At 47.4% G+C, this 25,409-nt stretch overlaps 1 protein-coding gene across 1 annotated transcript in view; it reads right to left on the bottom strand.

The window, feature by feature from the left end:
• The window catches only part of dysf (neuronal PAS domain protein dysfusion), a 170,077-nt gene extending 148,447 nt beyond the window's left edge, over window positions 1–21,630 (bottom strand). The window contains exon 1 of the mRNA XM_089556381.1: window positions 21,137–21,630. Coding sequence (XP_089412507.1) covers window positions 21,137–21,183 — 47 coding nt within the window. The 5' untranslated portion in view covers window positions 21,184–21,630. The remainder of the gene's footprint in view (window positions 1–21,136) is intronic.
• Window positions 21,631–25,409: the final 3,779 nt, after the last annotated feature.

Below are 25,409 nucleotides of genomic sequence, written 5' to 3'. Positions count from 1 at the left end.
AAAGCCTGGCGAACCTAACAAGCCATCGAAGGCAAGCGACTTTGCAGAGGTAACACTTCTTCGCACACTCCGGTTAAGAAACAGCAGACGAAAGTGCGGACGTGTTCTGCGCCTAACTTCTGATGGAGGCGCCACCTGTGAGTTGCGAATTGAGCTATGAGTAGAGTATACGTAGGGCTTTTACACCTTCCTGAATGAAGCAGCCACTCAAAGTTCGTTTGAAAGCCACGAGTGGCGCAAGAATCGGCTTATATCCAAACTGCGTCAAACAGGGTGCCACATTTTAATTAGTGGTGGAGCTTACGATCAGTTTCACGAATGTCGTTTTCGTCGGGAGCGAAAGACCAAGGAGGGAAAGATGATGAAGACAGAAGAAGAAAAAAAGGAATATAAAGAAAAATACGACGGCGCATGTGTCTTCCACTGCGGTGGGCCATCGCTACTGACGCGAGCGCCCTTTTGGAACCCAACGAAGCGCGACCAGAGAGAGCCGTTGCTTTTTCCAGGCCTTAACAACGCTCAAATGTGTGCGTCTTTTACTAGCAAGGCGAGAACGGACTAGGGTAAGCTAAAACAAAGACCAAACCGAGCAACTAACAAGCCTGCCCGTGGACGGCAAGTTTTGCCAACCGGGACTTGAAGAGAGAGCTTCTTTTGTCCAAACTCCGTTTGGCTCTCAGTTTCGTCTGCTTCGCACTTCCCTTTCGCGCCTTCTGAATCGCAAACAACGCCCACCTCTTGTTACGCTACACGCTATGAGTGGCGCGCAAATGTTAGCTTTCGTCTGCGTCGTCTGCTTTGTTTTAGTCGTCTGCATTATTAGCTCCTCTTTTGTTTTTTTTCTCTTTCTTTGACTCTAAACAGTACAACTCTCGCTTTGTGAACACGCGGGAAGGGTGGGTTGTTCCAGGCGATGAGCACAATCTCATTGTTTCGAAACCGTTCCCCCCTCCCGGGGAGTTAGGTTTCGCGCTCACTTAAAAGCCCGGCCAGCGATGAAGGCTGCGAAATTTGTCGCTCTTACACTCGTTGCAAAAATGCGTTTCGTAGAATTCGCAGCTCGGTTCGCCCGCCGCTGCCAACTCGTTTTTTGCTACCCCGACTACACACGTCGCCTTTCGCGCCGCCAACTTTCTCCCTCCCTCTCCACCAGGATTAATGAACATTCCCACACGGCGCGCTCGGAAACGGATGGTAGCACCCTTTCAGCGCGGAGGCTATTAATAGCGACCATCTTCCAGGCGTGTATGACTGCACTTTAATATACACAAAGCGGATTCAAACGAGGGGAGGTGGATCTCCTGTTTTGCTCTCTTATTTTTGTGTTGGCAAATTTGTGAAGTTTAGAGGGTGCCGCTCGTTTAAGGTGGCCTGCCATGCACGGTTCGTTAAACGTGGCGCCAGGAAGGGCGCCAGAAAGTCGCGCTGTAATCGCGCTCAATGCGAGACGGGGCAGTTTTCGTCAGAGCTCTGAAGGCTTGGTGTGACACTGATCTTCGCGTTAATTGATCGTGAAAAGAAGCGCGAACAGCAGCTACCTTTAGTCGAACGATCGTAAAAGAAACAGATGCAGGTTAGGAAGACGTTAACACTTTTATGAAATGAGGAGGAGGGGTGGGGGTTGTATTATTGAACGCTCTTAAAAGTGATGGAAACTTTTTATTTACGCCTCGCAGCCTGATCACTGTCCTTGCAGGAAGCACGGGGAACAAATATATTCGAATGGTATAAAAGAACAAACTGGCAACAAACTGCGCCGACACAAAACACAGTCAGAAGCAGGAGACGATGTTCCAGTCTAATCTGTCTTTTTGTCGCAACTTGTAAGTTTAGAATCATGAACCAACTGGACCAGCAAGAAGTACTTCTAAGATATTTGTATACAGAAGGACGCTGGCAAGAAAGATGGGTAATTAAAATCTATTTTGGGAACGGAGCAGCCGTTATATTAAAATCAGAGTAAAGCAGCTGTGATGGAACAAATCAATACATTATATGCACGAGGTATATACATAAAAGTACGCCATCTATACAAATCATATTTCCTTTAGCTATAAACTGCTGCTCGCATGCTAGTGCTATATATGTATAGAAAGCCAAACGTCATTAGTCAGTAATAAATTCGGTGTGCGTCTTTCCTCTGTCATTTCCAATAATTCCAACATGCAGTGGTGGACTACTGACGAGGCATCGAAGCTACACGGGAAAAAGCATGAACAGCCTGGGGGAAGAAGTGTCGTGCAGTTATTGCACCCGTCCAAGTCGTTCAAGACCCTTGAAGAGCAGTGTTTAGCAGTTCCTGCCACCACTGTCGGTTCGAAGAGTTTGTCGCGCATGGGCATTGTTGGCGCTCAAACCAGCGCCGTTTATGGCACCAAACAACGAGCCGAAATTCTTTTAGATATGCATTCATGTATAAAAGGAAAGAAACAAAAAAAAGCTTTTCGAGCGCTCCTGGCCGTACTGAAAGCAACCAGAAAGCTGAGAGTGGAGAGAGGCTAACACTTTGCATTCGTCGGACGAAGGCTTTTTTCTTCCTCATTGCCTAAGTATAGGCAAAGGTGATGGCAGTAAAGAAGATGCTATAGGCTGAAAAATATGCGCTCGTTCCTATCGTTTCTTATTGCCTGAAAAGTAGCACAGTGACTCACAACTCATTTTAGGGGTCTACGGTCCAAATTGAGTGACTGATTGATTGATTGATTGATTGATTGATTGATTGATTGATTGATTGATTGATTGATTGATTGATTGATTGATTGATTGATTGATGATCGATGGACCAGTCGATGGATCAATCAATTAACATGTTAATTAATGAATAAATCAATCTCAATCTGTCGTTTTATCAATGCACTTAATTATGCATTTGTACTCCGCTTAAGTAAATATTTCGCAGGCCTGCATGCTCGTGTTCCAGTCGAATAAAGCTCACCGCTTTATGCTGAGAGGTAGTCGCTAGTAGAGCAGGGCGACCACTAGACGCGAGCATTTACATGAGTGTGCTCTACAAAAGCAAAAGTTGGGAGTTCCGGAAGTTTTTAAAGCGCAACGCACGGAAGGGCTGGAGCGAGTTTCTGAAGTTTACTGCAAACCTCTGACTGCCAAGTGATGCAGCTGCCTGTTTATCATAAAGAGACAATGGCCGAGGGCCGGGCACATTGGATCTAATGCGCATCCCGCTGAGACAAACAATAGGATAGAGATAAGAAAAAGGAAACTGTGAATTTCAAAGAAAAAAAAAACAGCAGAGAAACAAGGTGAACAACAGAGCAGATCCATTGTAATGCGGAGCGCAGTTAAACTAACTTTTAAACTAATATGCCTCCGACAAGAATCGGGATCTGTTAGCAAAACGAAAACGGGTCCTCTTGCGAAACGAATACAAGGACTCACACACTGACAACAGCCTGACACATTACGCGCAATAGGTCCGAATATGCGTGCATATCTTCACTCCGCCGGGGTTTCCGGGAGACAGTCTTGCTACTGCGCGTTATACGTTACAGAGCGCCTTTCGACCGCTCCTCCGAGCCTGCGACGTGAATACATAAATGAACAAGTGCCGTGCCATCTTCCTCCCGCCACGGATGCCCGTGTTTCTTGTTGTCTCCGGAAGCAACCGCAGTGTATGCGCCAGGGCGACAACCCTGCGCATGCAGTGCGTCGCATTGTAACAATGAGGTGGCGCATTATTACGACGCGAGCGCCCCCTATCTCCCCCCCGCCGCATAATTCGACAGCACACGCTGCTAGGTGGCGTGGGCGCTGGTAGATGCATGGATCTTGATGATGGCTGCTTTTTACGGAAAACAAAAAAAATGAATGGAAGACTGGCAAAGGGAATAAAGTGAAAGTGGCAAGGAGAAATACAAATAATAATGAGGCGCAGATGGAGAGGGGGCAGTACTATTGTCATCGCTCCAGACATAGATGGAGGTATCGTGTGCTACCATCGCACGTTCTATGCATGCATGTATACTTAGAAAAGAAGCGCACATTCACCTGACACCCTTACGCACGCGTACGCACTGATGGAAACGCAGCGTATCATCTTTTTTCCAGCTCTTTCTCTCTTCGCTGTCTGCTGCAGTGTTAGGTTACAGCTAGTTGTGGTCGTGTATACGAGGCTATCATGGTATATAAACGAAACCGCACAAGAAAGTGTCCCTGAAAAAGTACCGACATATCAGTACTGTCGGAAGCCGTCTTCATCACTTGCTGTCAGTTCAAATCATCTGATGGTAGTGAATATGATGAATGATAACACATATCTGCAGGGACTGCAGATAAACTCCAGGACAAAGGTCTTTTCCAGTGATCTCCAGTTGTCCAGATGTCAGTGAAGGAATAGACTGACGTATGAATGTATGAATTAATAATCGAAGGGCATACAGTCGAGTGTTTAGGTCCCGTTCCTCTCTTCATTATTTCACTCCTTCATTTGTAGCTTCCTTATGGCGTCATTGAGGCGTCCATTCAGAGCGAGGCAGCTTCTGCGCGCTTTGTTCATTACCAGTTTTTTATCTCGTATTTCAACGTAGAGAAACGCCAACGTGACCGAGGAACGCAAAGTTTCGTTTTGTCGAGTAATGTCTGATTGATTAGTAAACGCGGTCGGGATTGCCATTTGCTAGATGTAAAGGCTGCTCGGAAATCCGATGTTATGAGGTTTGCGATGTTATGAGCCGTGGCCTTTTTCATTTAGAAAAAAGAAGGCCCCTTTCGAGTACCTTCAGGTTTCTCCTCGTTCAGAATAAAATAAGATAAAACTCACTATTGCAGTAATCTTGGCCATCACATTAAAGAAGACTTAAAAACAGTTAAATATTACGGTTTGGAAAGCATTTACGGAAAAAAAATGTCAAAACTTTCATCACTAACCCTCTTAACTACTGTATGCAATCAATTCACCCCTGACTGCGAACGTTCAAATTTTCTTACTTCACCACGTGGTAGCTAAAACATCATTTCAGGCGACTGCAACGCCCTCGTGGAATTGTGGTTATGTTCGGTGCCAACCAACAACGCGTGTATTTAACATGTCTATACATGCTTCATTGTTTCGTCATTGTTTCTTCTCGCCTGCGACTTGCATTCACTGGCCGCCGACATAGCCTTCATTTACGCTTCAGGAGAGAACACCAAAAATTCAGCAGCGCCTTGAGAGGCTCAACGACAAAGCTTCTCGCAAGCCACTCGTATAACGCGCGGAAGCAAAGCGATTGAAAAGAAAAGCAAGAAAATGGCTTCCGTGGGACCGACGAAGACGACACTCCCTGAGAGCAGACGACACCGAAAGGCAGAACCCGCGCAGTCGAGGCTCCAGATAGAAGCGTCGTTCCGTGTGACAACCGTGGAGCAAATCCCATAATCTGAGGCGTTTAAAAGCCTACCGCCTCTTTGTGCGGAAAGCGAAACAGAGACGGACGCGACATGCACCAAGACAGGACACGAAAGAAAACAAAAAACAACCCCCACGAAACGCCGCTCCCGTTCCCGGCGCCATATTGCCCTGCGCATACGGCACTGAGCAGACGGATACGGCATCACCGTCGTCTGCTCCATGCACTCACAAAAAGCAAACAGACGAGCTAGCGCAGCATCCTTCTAGGATCCAGAGACGGAGAAAACCGACACTCGTGTCATTCTTTCCCGCGGTGCATTTACCCGAAGTCTGCGCAGCACGTCGAAGCGGCGGCCGACGTCGATCGGGCCGACAGGCGAAAAGCGCAGACAAATTTGACACGCCAACAAAACGTCTATAAAACCGAAAGCGCAACCGTGGCGGCGAGGTAGCGAGCTGACGACGACGACCAGTTCCGCGTTGGGGCGCCGCGGAGCGGCGCGGCCAACCTCCCCCGCTTCAAGGTCTTGAGCGCCCCCCTGCGGTGTCTTTTCTCCACCCAGTGTGCATCTACTGCTCCTCTTTTTCAACTGTCCAGTGCTTCGCTCTATACATCTCCCTACAAACACACAAACAGACGCACTCCTTGGTTTTTCTTTGCTCTTGATTCTTTTTTCATGTTATACGTCATTTGCCCCGGACGCGTCTCCGCGGGCTTCTGCCGCACGGTTAATCTCCTTGTCCAATGCCAAACGGCCGGTGCCTTACGGAACCGGCCTATAGGTCTCCTATGGTCGGCTGAAAGGCACCGCTCAGGCGCCTGTTTAAGCACTGAACCGCCCGCCCGCCTTCTCCTTTCCCGAACGCGATCAAAGCAAACATTGCCGCCATTAGAATACAAACAGGATACAAGCCACACGGAACGGGCAGTTTAAAGAACTGCGCACCATCTGAAGCAAGTAAGCGTACAGCCGATGCACTGGGAGCAAAGAAGCGAGCGCAGATTTCATGTTAGTGCATGCGTACGCTATGCCGTGTACACTTCTTTCACGAAGGAGTGCGTAGATCAGGAGACGGTTCCTACACGAAGGGGAAAACAAACAAGAAACACTCTGCACACTAGTTCCGCTTTGGCGCGCAGCGGTGTTATATCGTCTGCTTTCGTACATACCAGGCGACTATATGCCTGCAGTCTAGTCTCGGCTTACGTCGACTTGCCCGCCGCCCCCTTCCACCGCCGTTCGGCGCGCACTCTGTCGTCTGCTACCGCGACACCACTCGCAGACGGTGCCTTGATCGGAGCAAAAAGAATAAATGCCCGAGCCGTCAGGCCCAAGCGAGTAGCTGCGCACCTTACGGCAGCGCACATAAACGCATACATAAACACGACCGACGCTCGTGTCTCTGACAGCGTGAGAGTAATAAGAAACAAGACGCTCCCGCTTTCGGTTCTACGCATCCGTCGATGCGGCGCCGCGTCAAGCCACCTTTCCCCCTTCCCCTTTTGCTGCCTCCACGCTGCTCTCCCCTTCTTTTTCCACTGCGTATTCGATTATTAATCCTGTCATTCTCGGACGCAGCAAGCCAACCCTCGTCCTGTCTTCGTCCGGAGCCCTGGTCGATCCGGCTCGTACTGGCGCCTTGTTAGCGGGATGTACGCCACTGGCGACTGATCCGGCGCCGGCAGCGCTGGAGACTCCAATAATTAAAAACAGCAAAGCACACAGCACCCGCCGCTCTGCTGGTCGAGTATGGTTCCCTACGAGCGGCGTTCAGAAGCGCCGAACGCTGCTCGGGGGCAGCCGATCTCTGTTACGAGTTGTCAGTCGCCGAGACCAAGCGGCAGCTGCTCGCCGAAGACAGTCGCTTCTTGTGGCCAAGACGAGTAGTGCTCGCCGAGAAGGCAGACAGACGGGAAACACACGCAACGAAGGCGACGGAGGCGCCTCAGGTCCGGTTTCAAGCTTCTCGCCCTCTTCTTTTATCCTTCTATAAATATACGAAGCCGCAATGATCCTTATGGCATTATGGGCTGACTGACAGCACCTAGGGATCTTCGACGAGCGCGTAGAGTCGAAGCGCAGTTGAAGCTCACAGAAAAGATGAAGAATCAAAAGAACGCCTGCGCACCGCGGGGGGAACCACACTGCTTCGCAGGGCGCCGCGCTGTGCACGCCGGGCGCCACGTTAGGCCTAGCTGCCAAGCGGCAGACCCGGCCATCGGCGTGCAGGGGTTGAAAGACGGACGCGCAGGAAGTGAGCTCTGTAAACGCGTGCGCGTATTGGCGAGACGATGGCAGCGTTCATATAGTTGCTCGAACAACAAAGCCACGAGCGCGATCAACGCTGACGCGTCCGCTTCGGCGAGTCCCGCTTCCTGTCCACCTGTCCAACCCAGGGCCTTGTTACCTCCACATCCTGGTACGGCTTGTATACACACAGCCGTATATATATCTACTTCGGCAACAGCTCGTCCCGGCATGTTGATTGAAACGGTCGTTGCTGCTTCTTCGTCTGCGTGAGGAGCTTATGCACACAGACGGCGATATACCGTAAGCAGACGACAACCCGGTAAGCGCTCGTGACGTGTCCAGAGCAGACGACGAACGCGGGCGCGAGGGGAGATGAGCACACGACGACAAAACGGCGGGTGGTACCCCGAGCGGCCGCTTGTGGCGCAACCTGCCCAACAACAACGGTTCTTTGAGGAAGTATTGGCGTGTCCAGTGGGGACAAGCGACGTCTGTTTAAAAATGTGGCTTGCAGGAGCGGGCTTGGTCTTCTCTCTGTAGCGGCGGTGCTGAGTTTAGAAACGTGCAACGGTTGTCTCGCCCGGTCCCGCCTGCTCTGAAGAACCGGATGACAGTCCATTCAGGGATATATGTATATCTCCACACACAAGCGTGCTTCAGTTTGTCGCAGAGCTATTTCCGGGTGCCGAAGTGTATACGCGAAGGCCATCGCATGGGCAGACATGTAGTCTGTCTTCTTGCTGCCACGTTCGTGGATGACTTCTTTATAAGGGGGGAGACAGCGGGTGTCACGCGCGGAGTTCTCGGATGTCCCCACGCAATTCGTGCCACGTCATGGGGTGGTCAATGAATGACGCGAATATTGCGTGCCTAAGCGTCAGAATTGCAATGTGGACTGCCTCTCGCATACGTCACGCAACCTCATACACTCCACGCAGACAACAGCGTAGTTCTTCGTTGCAATTATTGATTTTTTTTTACGTCTACGTTCATCGACTTTGACGACGCTGTGCCTTCCTTTTCATATCAGTTTCAGCGACTGATATTGCTGGCAGGCTACTTACTGGTCCTGACGTCAGACGTAGCGGTTTCCAGTTATAAAATAAAAAGGGGAGTGATAGTCCCCTATAGTGACTTGAGGATGTTTTGAATTCTGTAAATAAAGATATCCTGAATAAGAAAATAAAAATGTTCTAAACCCCTCGGGTACGGCAGTTCTGAAGCAATGAATTACTAAAAAGATTATGGAGATAAGAGCTGCAAACTATGGGCCATCGAATGCAAAGAAGATATTACTGCAATACCTTTACTGCCCCCTCCCCTGCACTTCCCTGGCCTTCACCGAAGAGAGTTGCGCTCGATGGCGGAGCTTTCATTGGTCGTACGTTATGCATGTTATCTACGGCAAGAGTTTTACAAGGGTAAAATTGCGCAAAGGGCGAGTCCTCGAATGACCACACTCTTCAGGGAGTGTGGCCCACCTACATAACATTCAATCCGATAAACAGGAGAACCGACAGCAATATTTAGTTTAGACACACCATACGAGAGATTTCGGATGGATTTGAGAAACCTGGGAGCAATTTCAACGCTGCAAAAAAAAAGTATGCAAGAAAGAAATATGAAATGAACGGGCTCAAAGCTGCTTCATACTATACTGCACAACCGCATATTCCGTGATTGACCACAGAACTACATTAATTTTTCTGTTCGTCGAATAATCTCAAGGAACACTCAAGATAAAGCGCGGCAACTAAAGCGTCGCTCACTGTTCGCGACGTAAAAGCTGCAAATACAGGTTAATAAGTTTCCAAATCACAAAAATTAAATAGCTTGTTCGTTAGGCTGCAGGATTGACTCCTTTTTGTGTTAGCAACAAAACCGACAGGTGCACCTGAAATCCGAGCTTTTTTTCTTTTCTTTTTTCTGACTCGTTGCTTTGGAAGACGAAATGCATAAAGGCGCTCCTCCGTTTAAGAAACAGGTAAGGAGGTTGAGCTTCATAATTGACCGCTGTAATTTAGTTAGGAACGCATTACACGGACGTGAAAGGTCTCTGCGCCATATCCTCTAGCGCGTCCAATCGAATAGAACCCGGACCGTCCAGAGCCCTGAGCCTCTACGGCGGTCCGGGCCCCAGCCAGAGAACATCGGCGATTTGCTGCCGATGCAGCGTACGCTCGGAACACATGCGCGAGTGAGAGCCGCAGCCGGTCGCGCAGCTGCTAAGCCTCGTAAATCCGAGTCGCGTGAAAAAAATCGCATGGTCCGATGGGCCCACTCCGGCTCTCTCCTCCAGCAAACTTCACCACCCTCTCCCGCACCAGCCAATTTCTTTTGTGACACGCGCATGCAGGCCGCACCAACCGTTGCGGAAGAGCTCGTCCGCGGATGTGCGAATAAAAAAGAAAGAGCCCTTCGTTCCTTCTATTTCCTCCTTTCTTCTCCAAGTTCACTTCTTCTGTTTGCTTGGCCATTCATCTTCTCTGGGTTCCACCCGCTTCGCATCCCGTGTGCTTGCCGGCCCGCGTAGCAATGAACGCAGCGATAGAAGCAACAGCTGGCTCCCACCCGTGGAAGAAAGAAAGGAGGAAGAGAGAGGGGTGGAACAGTGTATATGGTTAGAGGTGAGAAAACCAAAGGTGGCGCGGACAAAAGGAGTGCATCGCCGCTTGTTCTCTGCATAAACTGTTTGCTTATAAACGTTCGCATGTGCCCGAGGCGCACGCGCGGAACGAAGAACGTGCGATATTGAAACGTATATGCGCCTGCTGCGCTCATTCAAGGGTTTAAGTGTTCTCCACGTACAAGTAACTATTAGAGAGAGTGAACTATAGCTTGTCGGAACACGGAAGGATTGTCGTTCGCACTTAAAGGATGTGCATTCAGTTTTAGCCCAAATTATTCGCTTATTAAGTAAAGGATAATATGACGCGGCCGGTACCATATTTTCCGAAAGTAATCATACTGTAGGGTTTGATTCTGAATCGAATAATGAAGGCTTTATGGCACTCCTGAAGACCAAAAAATATGGAATTGTGACGACAACGGATCTGTCTCCCTTCAGGAGGGCCAGAAGTGTTCCATTACGTGGTCAAGACACTAACGCTGCTGTCTACTTACTTTTGGCAAAGACGCGCCATTGAGGCGTGTTTTGTACAAGGCCTATAAAGTAATTGCAATGGAAAAGTTTGTGCCCTTTGAAAGGCGATTCCTCGAACTACTCTTCGGTGCGGTGGTTAATTACAGTCAGCATATCAGTTAAAAACAATGATAAGATTTCTTTTAGCGAAACTACTACGATTTTGTGAATTCCGTTTTCCCAGCGTGTGAAAGTAAGGAGCAGCAACTTACTGCGGTGTTTAGTGTCTTGAACTAGCCCCCCTTATTCTTTCGCGCCACGGACGACCGCCACCCTCAAAGAAGCAAAGACACACCAAACGTATGGCTTTCCGCAAGGGTATGTCTGAAATAAATGGGGCGACACTGAGAGCTGGTTAGCTCCCTGCCTGTCGTTCCGAGGAGCAATAATCTGAGACACTGACGGCCACACAGGACAGAAATGACCACAGGACAGGGGGAGAAGGTATCAGACAGAAACACCGTAAACGAACAGTTACAGAGAAATAAAGTAAAGCGTCGCCTAAATGCTTCGAATTGCCACTACGGAGCCAGGAATGCCTCTGCTTTGTCGTCTCACTTCGGTTTGAGGAAGAGCGAATAGCGAAGATGCGTGCCTGAGTATGTTCTCTTGGGGCTAGAACAATAGTTTGGCTTACGAAATGGAAAACATAAGCATATTTATTTGGTATATGTTGGCGTTCTCTTAGCTAAGGTAATTTTTTTTTTTTTGGCACCATAGTTCCAATAGTACTCTTTCTTTGTGACCTGTCTCCACACTGTGCTCTGAGCTTCCCACGCGTTAACGAAGTTGCAAAAATGTTTTCGCATGCATATAATCAGAGTTAAATGCATGCGCGGCCGAATACGCTTTTATGTCAGAGTTGTAAATGCATTAAAAAGTACACCATCAAAGACTTCGCAGCAATTTGACATCGACAAAGCATCCAATTCGTAGGCATAGTCTGACCACTTGTTTGGCTGCAAAATGCTGGTTAAAGTTCTCGCGGGAGTACGATGAATGCTCTATACTATTTTCAACCGCGATTAGACTTCAGTACTCGCAGTATTATTTCAGAAAATCAAGTTTTGAAAACTCTTATCAATGCATTATAAATTATAATGTATGCGGAGGGTCACGAGAATACGAATTTTCTCAAGTGTCGTACGATGCGTCGCAACCGGCAACTTTATACCGTATTCAGCTACTGGTCCGTGAGAGCGTTATGCACGATGACGTCTGCTTTATGCATTCTAAACACGAATACGCCCGTATGAGAGTACAAAGGGAGTAAGCAGTAATATGACCCACTAGTTTTTATAAAAGGGAGGCAACCTGAGGACTGCGTACTGCCCTTTTGCTCCTTTCAGTCTAGAGTGTGTTGGATGTGAATGCACTCGCTCGCAGCAACCCAAGCAGCACAGGCAGTCGGCCCAATAGTGCAAATGGATGTTTCACCCTGGGCCTCTGTGGAACCGGCATTTGCCAATACGTTGCCAATATTGGGCCGCTTACACGTGCTGCTTGGAAAGGTGGACTTTGGGCGATTATCATTGGTGTATAAAATGCCTTGACACCCAACTCGACTTCCTGAATTCGAGGTAACGACAAGTACGTCATTACTGACTCGGTACAGACAGATTCCCGACGGTGAGATATATGCCTGCGGAGTGCAACATTTCTTAGGCCTCAGAGCTAACACGCCACGCGCGCAGTTAATGTACCAGGCGTCGATGACTAACTTCTGACAGGAATTCGCAGCATTCTTTTACGTACATCACATCACAGCGCACTCTAAGCGCCCAAAGATGGCATCCCCCACGGAACAGATAGTGTCTTCGGCTCGAAAAGTGTGAACGGCCACTTTCTCGTCCTTGAATAAGGAGAAAACTATTCCAGCATTTAGATAACTCCATTGCGGTGCAGAGTGCTGAAATATTTTATTTGTGATGACCGGTATGGTCCCGTAGGCTATATATTTATTTGTTTATTTATTTCCTTATCAATGCCACACATGCAACTGCTTAGGTACTACATGAGGAGTATTACCTCCGTGTGCTATGTCAGTACACGTTAAAGAACCCCAGGTGGTCGATATTTCCAGAGCCCCTCACTAAGGCGTTCCTCATAGCCTGAGTTGCTTTGGGACGTTAAACCCTAATAAACCAATACTTTTAATATTGCACAAATGAAAAGAACTTTGATTTTTGGAACGAAGTACAACGTAGATGGATGACTATTATTTCTCTGGAGTGGTAGTGAACAGTCCATTTTGTTCAGCAATGCTTCACTGCTTATGGTACGCATGCTTCAGTACTTTTAGATCAAACCGATGCCTTTAACCTCCCCGGATTTTTGCAGACGTGTTAGCGTCAACGTGCACTTCTGTCTAGTACATTTCCGCGCTGTCTATTTCTCTACTAGGACATCTCTGCAATTCCTTTTTTGACCGAGAGCACAGAACCAATGACGTCAGGGAAGAATGTATATATAGAGATCGATGAGAACTTCCACGAATGTACTTCTCTTGGTGTAAAATAGTGGCTGTTGTGCAATGCTAATTCTGATTATTCGCGCAAATACTTTATGACGACAATCGCCTAGAATGGTTTCTAAATTCTGTGTCAAGCACACGGTTTCGGTAGCAATTTTCGCAGAATGCTGCGCTTGAGGTAGCATTAAAATACGATGCCGCTCGTCACGGTGTCCAGGGCAGTTTTCTTCAAGTTCTGTGCACAGCTCTACAATCATTTAATTCAGAGGTTGCCGTCAAAAATGAGTGCACATCATATAATGCTGAATGCGTGCTACATAAGTGGCCTCCCTCGACTTGTTGACTCTTAAGAAACAGCAAGCATTTCGTCCACGACGAGTGATAAGCGCGAGAATGGACCACCTGGTGCATAAATTTTCAGGTCATCCTGTGCGGTACGAGTCCCATGCTGCCCACGATATGCTCTTTCATATTACTCAGCAGCGTTCTTTAATGTAAAAACCCGCCTTAGATGCAGAGCCTTCTTTTTTATGTTTCGTTACCCGGCTATGTGGATGCCTCATTCAAAGGAGTTGGCGAATTGTAATTGATTAATCTCATTACACGCTCTAATTTGACTTTCAAGTAAAACAGCTAGGTTTGGAATAACACGCACCATATAGGCGCCACAGTCTTGGGTGCCACTCGGTAATTGCTAGGTCATAGATGACGAAAAGAAATTCTCAGCCGTCGCGCTCCTGCGAGCTTCAGCAAGCGGTTACTGCACACTTGCCCTCGAAGGACTCGCAAACTATAGCGGTCAAGAGCGTTTACTCTTTAGCGCATGTCCCCCACACTGTAAGCATGAATACGCCTATATGGGTGCAAAAAGGGGAATAAGATGTCCCCTAGAGCACTGCCTTTTATAAAAGGAAGTGTGCTGGAGGACAGCTTACTCCCATTTTACGAATTTCTGTTTACAGTGTATGGCTCAAGCCACGGCCTGACTGGTGGCGGGCTGGCGGCGTGCAGTTTCTACGGTGTCATAAAACTAAACACTCGCCCAAAAAAGAAAAATGGAGTAAAACAAATGGCGTCTGTGCTGCTCGGGAAGGAACCCGTACGGGTCCCTTCCCAAGCAGCACAGGTAACCGCCCCAGTATTGCAAATGGATTGTTTTACTCCGGTCCTATCTAAAAGCAGCCTTTGCCAATATTGGGCCGATTACCTGTGCTACACCCCTTGTAGCACAGCTAACTGGCCCAATATTGGAAATGTATTCGTAAATGCTGGACCTGCAAATGACCAGAGTGACACCATCCTTTTCCAATATTGGGTCAATATTACCTGCGGTGCTTGGGCTGCTCAGATATGAAACGAAAAGCGGAACGACCGTGTTTATAGGCGCGAAGGTCGTTTCAATGAGCAATGACATTTCCGCACGGGTCCCGAAACGTTATTTGTTTTACTCCATTTTTCTTCTTTTAAGGCGAGAGTTTGATTTTTAAAATGGTGTCATTCCCTCGCCAGACGAGCTTTCGTCGAGCTTTGGACTGCGGTTTCTACGGCCTGTGCATTGGCCGCGGACACAATGGGAGCTTCTGTAAGCGAGTTACGCTCTCTGCAGCCGCTAGGGGCGCCACGATCTTACACCCTAAACAGAACGGAGTAAAAAGGGAGTAAGTAGCGCAAACCCTTCATTAAAAGGGTGCGCTCTAGAGGGGAACTTACTCCCTTTTGCTCCCATATAGGTGTATTCGTGTATAGAGCGTATTTTCCCCCTCCCCTCTGCAAAGGGGGCCGCGCTTTTGGTGTCACGACTTGGCGCTCTCGTTCACCAGAGCCAGCACCCCGAAATAATGAAGAACAAAAGGCGGGAGGTTTCTGTACACATTACGCTGAACGAGGAGATATAATTTCTTTTGAATTTCTGCGCTGTGAAAAAAAAAGAACAGAACAGAAATCGCCCTCCTGTCTCAGGCACCTTAAGGGAGTATAAGACACGTTGTGGGTTTAAATGCAGGGGATGGGCTCTGAAGAATCGATTTGCCATGCAGACCCCTCTTAGCGCGTACTGATTGTAGGCGAACCGCCAGCGATGGCTCAGGCTTGAATGAGAATGGCTGAAAATGAGCTTAATTTAGAATTAGGAGCAAGAAATACATATTGAACGGGCCGGAAGTCTTACGTTATATAGCTTTTCAAGTCTTACATCACATATGTGTCCGAACAGTTCGAACGGTTTTGCGCCATCGATAGCCCGAAATAATATTAAAGTCGATTTTCTTAACTGTTAAGTGCAGCTTCTGTCTGTTGACGCAGACACCTGAAGAGGTTATTCAAACATCAGGAATTTGATCGTGAGAGGCGGAGTGGCAATGCTTTAACCAAATATGGAAAGCATTTTTTTTTGTGCTCCGCGTATATTCATGTTAAGGCATGTTTGCAAATAACCATTTATTGAGCGATCACTCATATATTTATGGTCATTATATTCAGAAGACGATCAAACAACATTTGAGTAATCCCGTATGTTTTCATCTTTTGTTACACTTCTGGCTCGTGATATAGGGTACGGCTTCCGCAATAGTTGATTTTTTTTCCCCACATCATAAGTACCGTGCTGCTCTGAGGATGACAGCAGCTAGATTAGGTTGCTAGAAAACTGCTTTTTTTTTGGGCCGTATTGTTTCGTATATGACATCTGAAATGCGTGCTGTCAGCAACATTCAACAAAAGTGGTAATGATTATAGGCTGGAGAAATGCAGAACAGATTACAACTGGCCAGCAGTGATTGCCATGTAGAAAACACTGTGTCTTAAATGCGAGCTTGCGGCTGCAAAGTACAGAGACAGATGCTATATATTAAAAAGCTGTCAAGAAATTTCAAAAGGAAAAGTATGAGAACGTGCTGAGGCTAGAGCCTCGAATAGTGTGCACACTCCAAATAAACGTTTCCTACAATAAACATGGAGCGTGGCTTGCTTACTGCCGGCTAACGAAAAAGATATAGATTTCGAGTTCATTTCGCCTATGCCTCTTAACTGAGTGCTCAGTTTTTAAAGTCTCTCATTTCCAAAGTTCTTCAGGGGCAATCGGCCATCACTTTGAGCTTTTTTCTTTAGCAAAAAAACAAAGTGGACGCTGCCAGGATGCCCGGTGGCACGCCTGTAACTCCTGTATACGAGCAGTTCAGCAATGAGGCAGAAATATTCATAGGGTGCTGCGTGCGCTCCTCGAGTTCCATCCATCTAGAGGTCGCGGGAATAAACCTAATTGTCGCCATATCCCTGCTCGCGGAGGATAAAAAAATCTCAAATTCGCGAATGCATAAAACATGTGCCGTCCTGCTGATTCAGACGAATTTATATTAGCCTTCTTATTTTCAAGTCAAAGTTCTGTGCGCAAAAAACTCGATCCCACAGCGAAAGTCTTAGTGCGCTTCCAACGAGAGCGGACAGTCCCGCTAAGGAAGGGTATATACGGTGACAGAGCAATGATGGTGGGATTTTCAATTCCAATGCTCTGGACGAAGCAATGTGCCCCCCCCCCCCCCCCCCGCCACTCCTGTCTGGCCGTGCTGAAGCCTACGTGGATGTACAGTCGTGAGCAACATTAGAGGGAAAAAATTTCGTGCAAAAAATAGCAAAATCTTAGTTTTTTCTTTCTCAAGTCAATTAATGAATGACTTTCATCAGTTATTATACGTCAAAAGGAAAACTAATTAAAACAAAAAAGCTCTTTTTATTACACATAATTGTACAGTAATCAATTAATTAATGCTCAAACTTTGTTCCCTCTATACTGGCCTCGACTGTATGTCCTGTATTCTGAGAAGAGAAGCAGTTACCAGTTTTCTGCTACAGCCTTCTGTGCGTACAACAGTCGTATGCGGTGGATCCAGAACGCCATGTTTACATGATTTTGCCGGAAAATAAAGCTACTGTATGCCTTTGTCTTCTACAGATAACAGTTAAATCTGCGTCTTTAGTACTACTGCGAGCTTATGCGCAATACTCGCGCTGTACACCTTCCTCTGTACGCCGATATAAGCTCCACCAAGACGCGTTATTCTTTGCAAAGTATATCCGAAGTACACCGCTTTCGAGCACGCTCAGTTCTGAGGAAGCATATAGATTTAATCGCGAATACTGTTTTTTTTTCTATAATGATTAGTTCATCATCACTTTCTTGCGCGAAGTGGCATACTATCCCATAAGAACGGTGTCTTGTCGAAATGGTTTTGTGTTCGGTCACTAAAACAAAATAGTGTGCATTGGGTGCAAAAGTTAGTGTGATTAAGTCAGGACAGGCGTTAGCTCATTACTTTCTTTGGTACGGAGCGCATTGTGGAACCATGTCAGTTCCTTAAAATAAATCAAACTTTCATTTCACAATCGCCAAGATGCATGAATCCAGTTTTTCGTCCTATGGCACATTGATTCGCCAACATGAACTGTTCTATAAAGACACTTCAAACTGCCAAAACCACACAGAGCCAATACGCGTTAGATATCTTAACACTCATGCGTTTGATTTTGTTGTTTGAAAACATGAACACCTGTAGAGGTTTACACGCTACACCTATGAGTAATTTTTTTAGGAAATCTAATGACATCACATGCTCGACACAGGTGATATACGCTTCGCACTGCTTTCTTCGTGGCGGTATTGAGTTCCAGTGGTTAATTATCGTGTGCTTCTTCCGCAAATCATTTTTGGCTTCTCCCAGTAACTTTGGGAAATTTTTCTGTTTAGCATCCCTGCTGTTCTGTTTACCTGTGCATTGTATATATTTTCACGGGTTGTTTAAACAGAGCTCTCTGAAAGCGCGTATTCTGCCAGTACTCGCATATAAGGCCGAAAATTAAATTTTATATAAAAGCATTTCCAGATATCGTCCTGGCTTGTGGGAAAGTAAAAGCTGCTATTTACGCATTAAAAACTCAATTATTTTTCTAGGTTTCTGCAATCTTCGAGGCTCTATAGCGAAACTCCTACCATTCAAATATAACCGTCTGAATGTGAACCACTGCATCCGGCGTGGATAAAGTACGAGTAAACAGCGATAAACTTCTTTCTCTATTCCTGTCTGTTCTTTCTCTTCGAGCACTACCACAATGTTGCACGTGCAAATCGATTTATAAGGAAATTTTCGGTAGGAAACCATTCCTTTGCCTAGTCCAGTGGACTTGAATGTACAAACGATCTTGGGGCACCCAGACAGCAGCAGGCATTAAATAAAATAACAAAGAAACATAGTTTCACATTACTTCTATTTGTGTTTACTCTTGTTCACCACAACAAAGTTGCATGGGTAACCAATGGTCTATGTCGAATGAGACACTTTTGTATCATCTAGCAAACGCCGGAGGCCTTACAACGGATGCTTTCTTACTGGAGAATCAGAATAATTATCTTTGTTTTGTTCCGACAATTCATTCAAGCATAATGTGATGCGAAAAAAAATGCGTCTGCATAATGACCGTGGTTACCAGAGCGTCAAAAACGCAACACTTTCCCGTGTTGGCGTGTGCCCACAAGCGGACGTATAGCAGGTTGAAGGCGTATGGAAGCTCTTTCAGTATGACATCGGACCGCACTTTTTTCTGCAAGTACGGCTTGCTTTCCGCTAGAAAGCTTATGCCTTTGACTAATTTTCAAGCTTAGATCACAAAAAAAATTAATTTCACCTAGAGTAAGTATTGACTTTTGCCTTCCATGCTCGCGGATGACGGCAGCCACTTGACCTTTTGCAATTTCATGAAGAAAGGAAATTTCCAGGCTGCTTTCCTAGCCCCTCATAGCGCGAGGTCTCAGTTCACTATGGGGCGCCATGCTTCTGTGGGAACGAATGGTAAAATTGTTTCTGTAATAAATACTGAGCTGTAGCAGATCTCTGATAGTATATACCTAGAGAGGGATAAATGTGCCGGGCCGTCAAGAAACAAGACAACACTTGTGTCACTTTTTGTAGTCACTGTCAATGTTTGCGAGCGTGTGACATCCGCAGGATACAGAGTCACCTGCACTCATGAGAAAGTGCTTCTCACCAACAATAATTTACAGCTGCAAGTGACAAATCAGTTAGCCATCGCCCGTACGTGAGAGAAAATAAATTGCGTGTAAATAACCACTACGCCCCTAAGATGCATTGGATGTGACAAGTTTGACAAAACATATAAAGAACATGGCTCGTGCTGTCTTTTATGCCTCAGAAAACACTGCCACCAGTGGAAACTACAGAAACTACGGCTTTCGTCATAATATTTCCGACCTACTCACTAGTTATATCACTGACCGTGAACAAGTTGTGGTAATGAATTCATTTACATCCTCACCGCACAAGCTTTACACTGGAGTACCGCAAGGATCCGTACTTGGTCCATTATTGTTTTCCTTATACGTTAATGACTTACCTTCATTTATCGGCTGTTCAAAACTTCTGATGTATGCTGATGATACATGTTTAATTATAACGGCAGATACAATGAAAGAGCTAGAGGAAAAAGCGAATCAAGAAGTCCATAAAATAGCGAAATGGTTCTCAGCTAACAAGCTGACAATAAACACGAAAAAAACTAAATACCTGATATTCCATTCAAGAAGAAAACTAATCGCCCCAACTGATGTCAGAATCCTTGTAAATAATGCACTAATAGAACACACATTTTCATTTAAATATCTTGGTGTCACATTTGACAGCCACTTACACTGGCAACACCAAATTGAGGCAGTCTGCGGGAAGTTGGCATCTGGATGTCATGCTCTTCATCAGGTTAAGGAATTATTTGACATCTCTACATTACGAATGCTTTATTTTGCCTTCATCGAAAGCCATCTATCATACTGTGTCGAATCATGGGGTGGAACTTACCATACGTATTTAAATCCTATTATCCGTCTTCAAAAACGTGCATTAAGAATAATAAACAAGTCCAACCGTTATGAGCATAGCAAACCGTTATTCCGCAAGTCAATGATCCTTCCATTTGATTCATTGTACCGATTAAAAATCTCTGTATGTATTCACAACATAGTAAGACACAACCACCCTTTTCATGCATCAATACTACATCTCCCGCTTCGGTCCACTAGAAACCTCTCTTTCGGCAATTTCAACCTCCCTACCATCCGCAATGTATATGGTGAGCGTTTAGTGGAGTCTGCTGGGGTAAAAATTTGGAACGCGATACCCATTTCTCTTAAAAACTCACACAATTTTGCTGGTATGTTTAAAAAACACTTAATTGAAATAATTGATTTAACCTGAAATTCTTTTTTCGTCACAGTTTTCTGTTATTATGTACTTTGTATGTAACACGATAGTTTTTACTAACACTTGATGTCCGAAAGTTCTTTTTGCATGTCATGTTTTCAAAGCTATTTTCTTTCTTTTGCCGCGCCGAATGTTATCTACCAGTGTTATTTAGACTGCTTTGCTTTTAATCTTGTACAACGCTTACGCTTTTCTGTATATGTCCGCCGTTTTTGAATTTGCTTTTACGTGTTTCGTGTACTTGGACCCGAACTAGCCGCTGGCTATGGGTCCAAAAAGTGTTTGTATTTCCTGTAAAAGAAATTCGAAAATAAATTGAAATTGAAATTGAAATTGAAATGCGCAGGACGAGAGGTGGGGAGGTGGATGTAGTCAGAGCCACGTATAGTTTGTATGCAGGTGGCGTATGTTCGGTGTATGCACGTGGTATTTCTCCAACGACGTGGTGAAATGAAATGTTATGGGCATCATCAATTGCTATTAATGAGGAATGAGGAATACCTTAAGTTTAAACAAAGAAATTGACTACAAATGTCATGACAACTAAAAGAATAAAAACAATAAATAAGAAGAAAGCAATGAAACCAGGCGAGATCTGGTTATCCCACGCACACAGCCACGCACCCAGAGCACTCGATCAAAAAACAACGTCGAGCAACTCACCTGCACATCTGCAGAATGTTGGGGCCGCCGGCCAGCATGGACGACATGGTTGCAGCGGGGTCGCCGCAGGCCGCGAAAGCGCGCGGCCGATCCTCGCGGAAATCCACGAGTGGTCACCACGGCGCACGCCGGGGCGCGCGAAACCGGGAGAGCAATCACCAAATCCGAAACGTCGCCTCACCCGCCGCACACGTTGCGAGCAGGCGACAGGCAGCAGCAGCGGCACACCGGCGAAATGAGGTAAACAAAAAAAAGAAGCAGACGACACAGCACGCAGATACGGAACAACGGCGTCGCAGCAGACGATCGATGGGCGTCCAGCGGGACACGCCTGCTTTAGCGCGCAGCCAAATCCAGCGCGTTGCCGCTGGCACTGGCAGAAGCAGACGACACTTGTGCGGCGGCGCGCAGCTTCATGGCAGACGAAGAAACACGGGCATTCGATCCGCTACCGGCACCGCACTGACCGGCTGCCGCTGGCGGCCACCGGACGACGAGGGGGCGGAGCTTGGCGCGCGTCCGCTGGGCGGAGACAACAAAAGTGAGGAGGAGCCTCAAACAATGACGTCACGTCGTGCACGCCCACCCGCTTGGGTGCCATTCGCGAGCGCCGCGCTGCGCCGGCTCCTCGGCATCGCGTCTGGGGACGTCCAATAGCAGACGAATTTTGTTATTCTCTTGTTCTTGAACGTTTGCTCGGGCGTCCGCGCGCGCGCTCTCGTACGCGGCAAGCAGCGGGCGCAGCTGACACGCGCCGCGGATGCGTATTCGCCGGGGTGTCCAACCGTGTCTCGGACCAAGTCGGAAGCGCCAACGAATAACAGGAGCCGCAGCGCCGCCGCCGGTCCAAGCGAAGCAAAACTAAAACACGAACCGAAGGAAAAGGAAGCAAACGTGGAAACGAACAGAAAAACAAAACGGCTGTACAAGAACTACGGCGCTATATTTTAGGCGCCTTGACGCCGGAGGTGAAAAGTATTGCGGCTCGGGAGGGAAGAGAAGAACGCGAAGAAAGAAGGACCTCGCGAGCGCGTCTTGTTTTGTTTTTTCTCCGCCTGCGAAGCCGGAGGAGAGCAAAAGGCGTTTTGTAGGCGCGCTTCCGGACGCTGTTCTGGAAATGGCGAGAAAGAGTAAGCGGGTGGAAAGAGGCTGAAACAAAACATCACGGGAGGGAGCGCGTTGTTGGGTGGGCGGGCGGCCATCAACTACACTACTACTGTGCTCCCACCATGGAGGAAGAAAAACTAGGAGGGAGCATGACGTCACAATCGTGAAGCCTAGTCATAAAAAATATAATGGAAAGAATCATGGGAAATAGGCCCTCACGTGACAAGGCAGCGGTAGTTCTTAGCCGGATTTCGGTTTCGCTCTCTCGCTGTACGAGCAACAGCGCGACCATCTGCTTGTGTTAACTGACGGCTCCGTGGCGTCCGTGGTGAGCGCAAACTGCATGCTCGCTCGCCGCAGCGGTAGCAGCGGCCACCATCCCCGAGCGACGCGTGCGCTGAATGCGGCGCAGTGGAGACATTGGAGCACATGCTCCTTCGCTGTGCCGCTTCTGCAGTGCCGCGTCGCGAGATGCTCGCGGCCTACAGGGCGCTGGGAATCATCCCGGACAGTCTCGAGGCGCTCCTGTGGCCTCGCGGCAGTGCGCGCACCCGTGACAGAACAATGGTGAGCCTCTGAGCGTTCATCGAGCAGGCGGGCTTGACTTCCAACTTTGCTCTTCGCCAGGTAGTGCACGAGCAGCGGCGAGAGCCCACAGGACCGCGTCAACTCCGAGCATCGGCTCCGAAACCGACAAACAAGCTAACGCCGAGGGCCGGGAGAGCCCGCGCAGGGGCAGACGTAAAGCCGCTGGCACTCTCTCTCGACAGCGAGAGAGAGAACATACTTCACTGCTGCATTTCACGTCGGAACCGCGTATGTGCGCGAGCGCATGGAGCCTTCCTCCATGGCGCGAGCGTATTCGGCGCGACTAGTGCCTCGAGAATAGCGGAGAACGGCGGGCCGATGGGCGGGCCGAAGTCCGCCTGCCCGAGAAATAGAATCTTGCGCAGCGCGCCGGAGCGCTCGTTCAACACGTCCGTCCGAAGCCGCTGCGCCCTTTTTTAGAGGCTCGTTTCTTCGCCTACTCTCGAGTTCTCCGCTTATAGCATGCGCTGAAATAAACGCTCTGTATGTGTGTATAACGACGAAAGGAATTCCTCTCCATTCTCTTTATGAACCACAGTTAAACAGTGACGAGGTCGCGGCCGCACCCTTTGATAAAAAGTTTACCTGCAGTTTTCTACAGTGCACCCAAAAACTCAAGAGTGTAATCAACAGAAGTGTTGAGACGCGGAGCCTTCAGACAACCTCGAGCTCGGTACGCATTCCGCCAAAGCTGCAACACAGGCGCTGCGCTTCTGCGCAACTTCGGAGCACGGACGTTCACTAAAAAGCACCGCTGGCTGGCAGTCTGGTAACTGTGGAGGAGGGCCTATTTCCCATGAGCCAGTGCGCAAAAGGGCCCTCGGCAGCGGCGTCAGAGGAGGATGGCTTGCAGAGGCTGAGCGCACTCTCTCCTAGTTTTTTTTACCTCCATGGCTCCCACCGCCCACGCTCAAGTGAAACGTCCTCATTTGCTCCTGCATCGCGTGCGGCGGTCTCACGTGAGGGACCCCACAACGAGACAACCCGCTCCCTGTTGTCTTATTTTATCGCCGGCCTTAATAGGGCGGGTGCGAAAATTTCCCGGCACAAATTTCGTACAAATTGTCGCTATGATCCTCCGATGGCTTCCTCGACAGGATAGGTATATAATGCTCATTGATTCTTTTTATTTAAATCTAGTCCATCCGTATTTGTCGCTACAGATGCTGGATGACCGACGTGACAAGTTACGCGAGGCGTCTCTTGGCGCATATATTGAAGGAGAAAGAATTAAAATTTGATGGAGTCGTGAAACATGCGCACGAAGGGGAAAGAGAGCCTTCTTCCATATATACCCGGTTAATCTTGTCTGACGGCAGCTGCAACATACTCGTACTAAAAGCCCGGTCCATTATATGAGAATCGCGATAGCTTATGGCATCCGCATGCATAGAGCCTATTTTGGATGATAATGAGGTCGCCTTTTAGTTCTTAGTTTTTTTAGACTTGAAATTAAAGTACTTTTCAGAATCCCCACAAAACCATCGACGGAGTTTTCGTGCTTCAAAGGAATGATTATTTCCGGCATGGTATGCGCCCGCTCGTCGTTATAGTTTTGCTCATCAATTAAATTGAATTATTTGATGCTTCCTATCATCGTTTTGTGTCGCCGCCTTGTTCTTCAGAAGCCCAAAACAGATTGCTTTGCGTGTCTTTTTTGGAGTTTCAAGGTAACTTATCAAAAAATAAGAACTCTTTTCACTCGGATTAATGGCTCTCAGAATGAATGAGCCAATTTCACTTACTCGGGCTTCATTTAGCTTCAGATGGATGAATAATATAGCGATCAGCTATTTTGTCGGAAATACACCGACCCTCTCAAGGAACTGCCTGCTCAATCACGTTCTTCTAGGTAAAGTAGTTACAGGAGTAGTATTTGTAGGTAGTGTTGTATTAGCAGTAGTAGAAGCAGTAGTGTTCTTACCAGTGTTATAGTGGCAGTAGATGTAGTAGTGAAGGAGGTATTTGTAGTAGTAGTAGCGCAGTAGAAGATAGCAGCAGTTGTGCTTCGTATACCGGGTGTTTTTTTTTAGATGGTACAAAAATTTAAAAAAAAGGTAAATTGCTTTAGAGTTATTTTAGCACTGGGGCTATACTGGAGGCTACGGCGGACGCCAGGCAAGAGGAAAACTGCTTTAATTAGTTCGCTGATTAACTAAATATGTTAATGAACTTTTCTAATTTTTATTTTAGGGTTTATGTTGTATTTGCAGAACTGGAGATCGTCCTCCAAACAGTCCAACCGAGAAAAAACAATTTTAATGAAAAATTTTTCACGCACGTTACGAGGCGCAAAAAATTCACCCTGGTAGGCATCTCCACACCGTAACTCAACGGCGGTGAGCGCATCTGACGTAGTTCGCTCCGCCCTGCGCTTTGCATCACACGGCTGATATCACCTGAAGCCCGGACGGGCGGCCTGCGCTATCGCCGCTTGTTTCGCTTCGCTCCGCGGCCTCACGGTATGCCGCGTTGGAACAAAAACGCACTGACACACAGCGCAGGGCGGAGCGAACTACGTCACAGGCGCTCACAGACGCTGTGTTACAGTGTGAAGCTGCCTACCAGGGTGACTTTT

This window comes from Amblyomma mixtum, chromosome 8 (genome assembly GCF_055824585.1).
Source record: "Amblyomma mixtum isolate Tamu chromosome 8, ASM5582458v1, whole genome shotgun sequence".
Taxonomy (NCBI): Eukaryota; Metazoa; Arthropoda; class Arachnida; order Ixodida; family Ixodidae; genus Amblyomma; species Amblyomma mixtum.
This window is presented reverse-complemented; position numbering and strand designations above follow the sequence as displayed.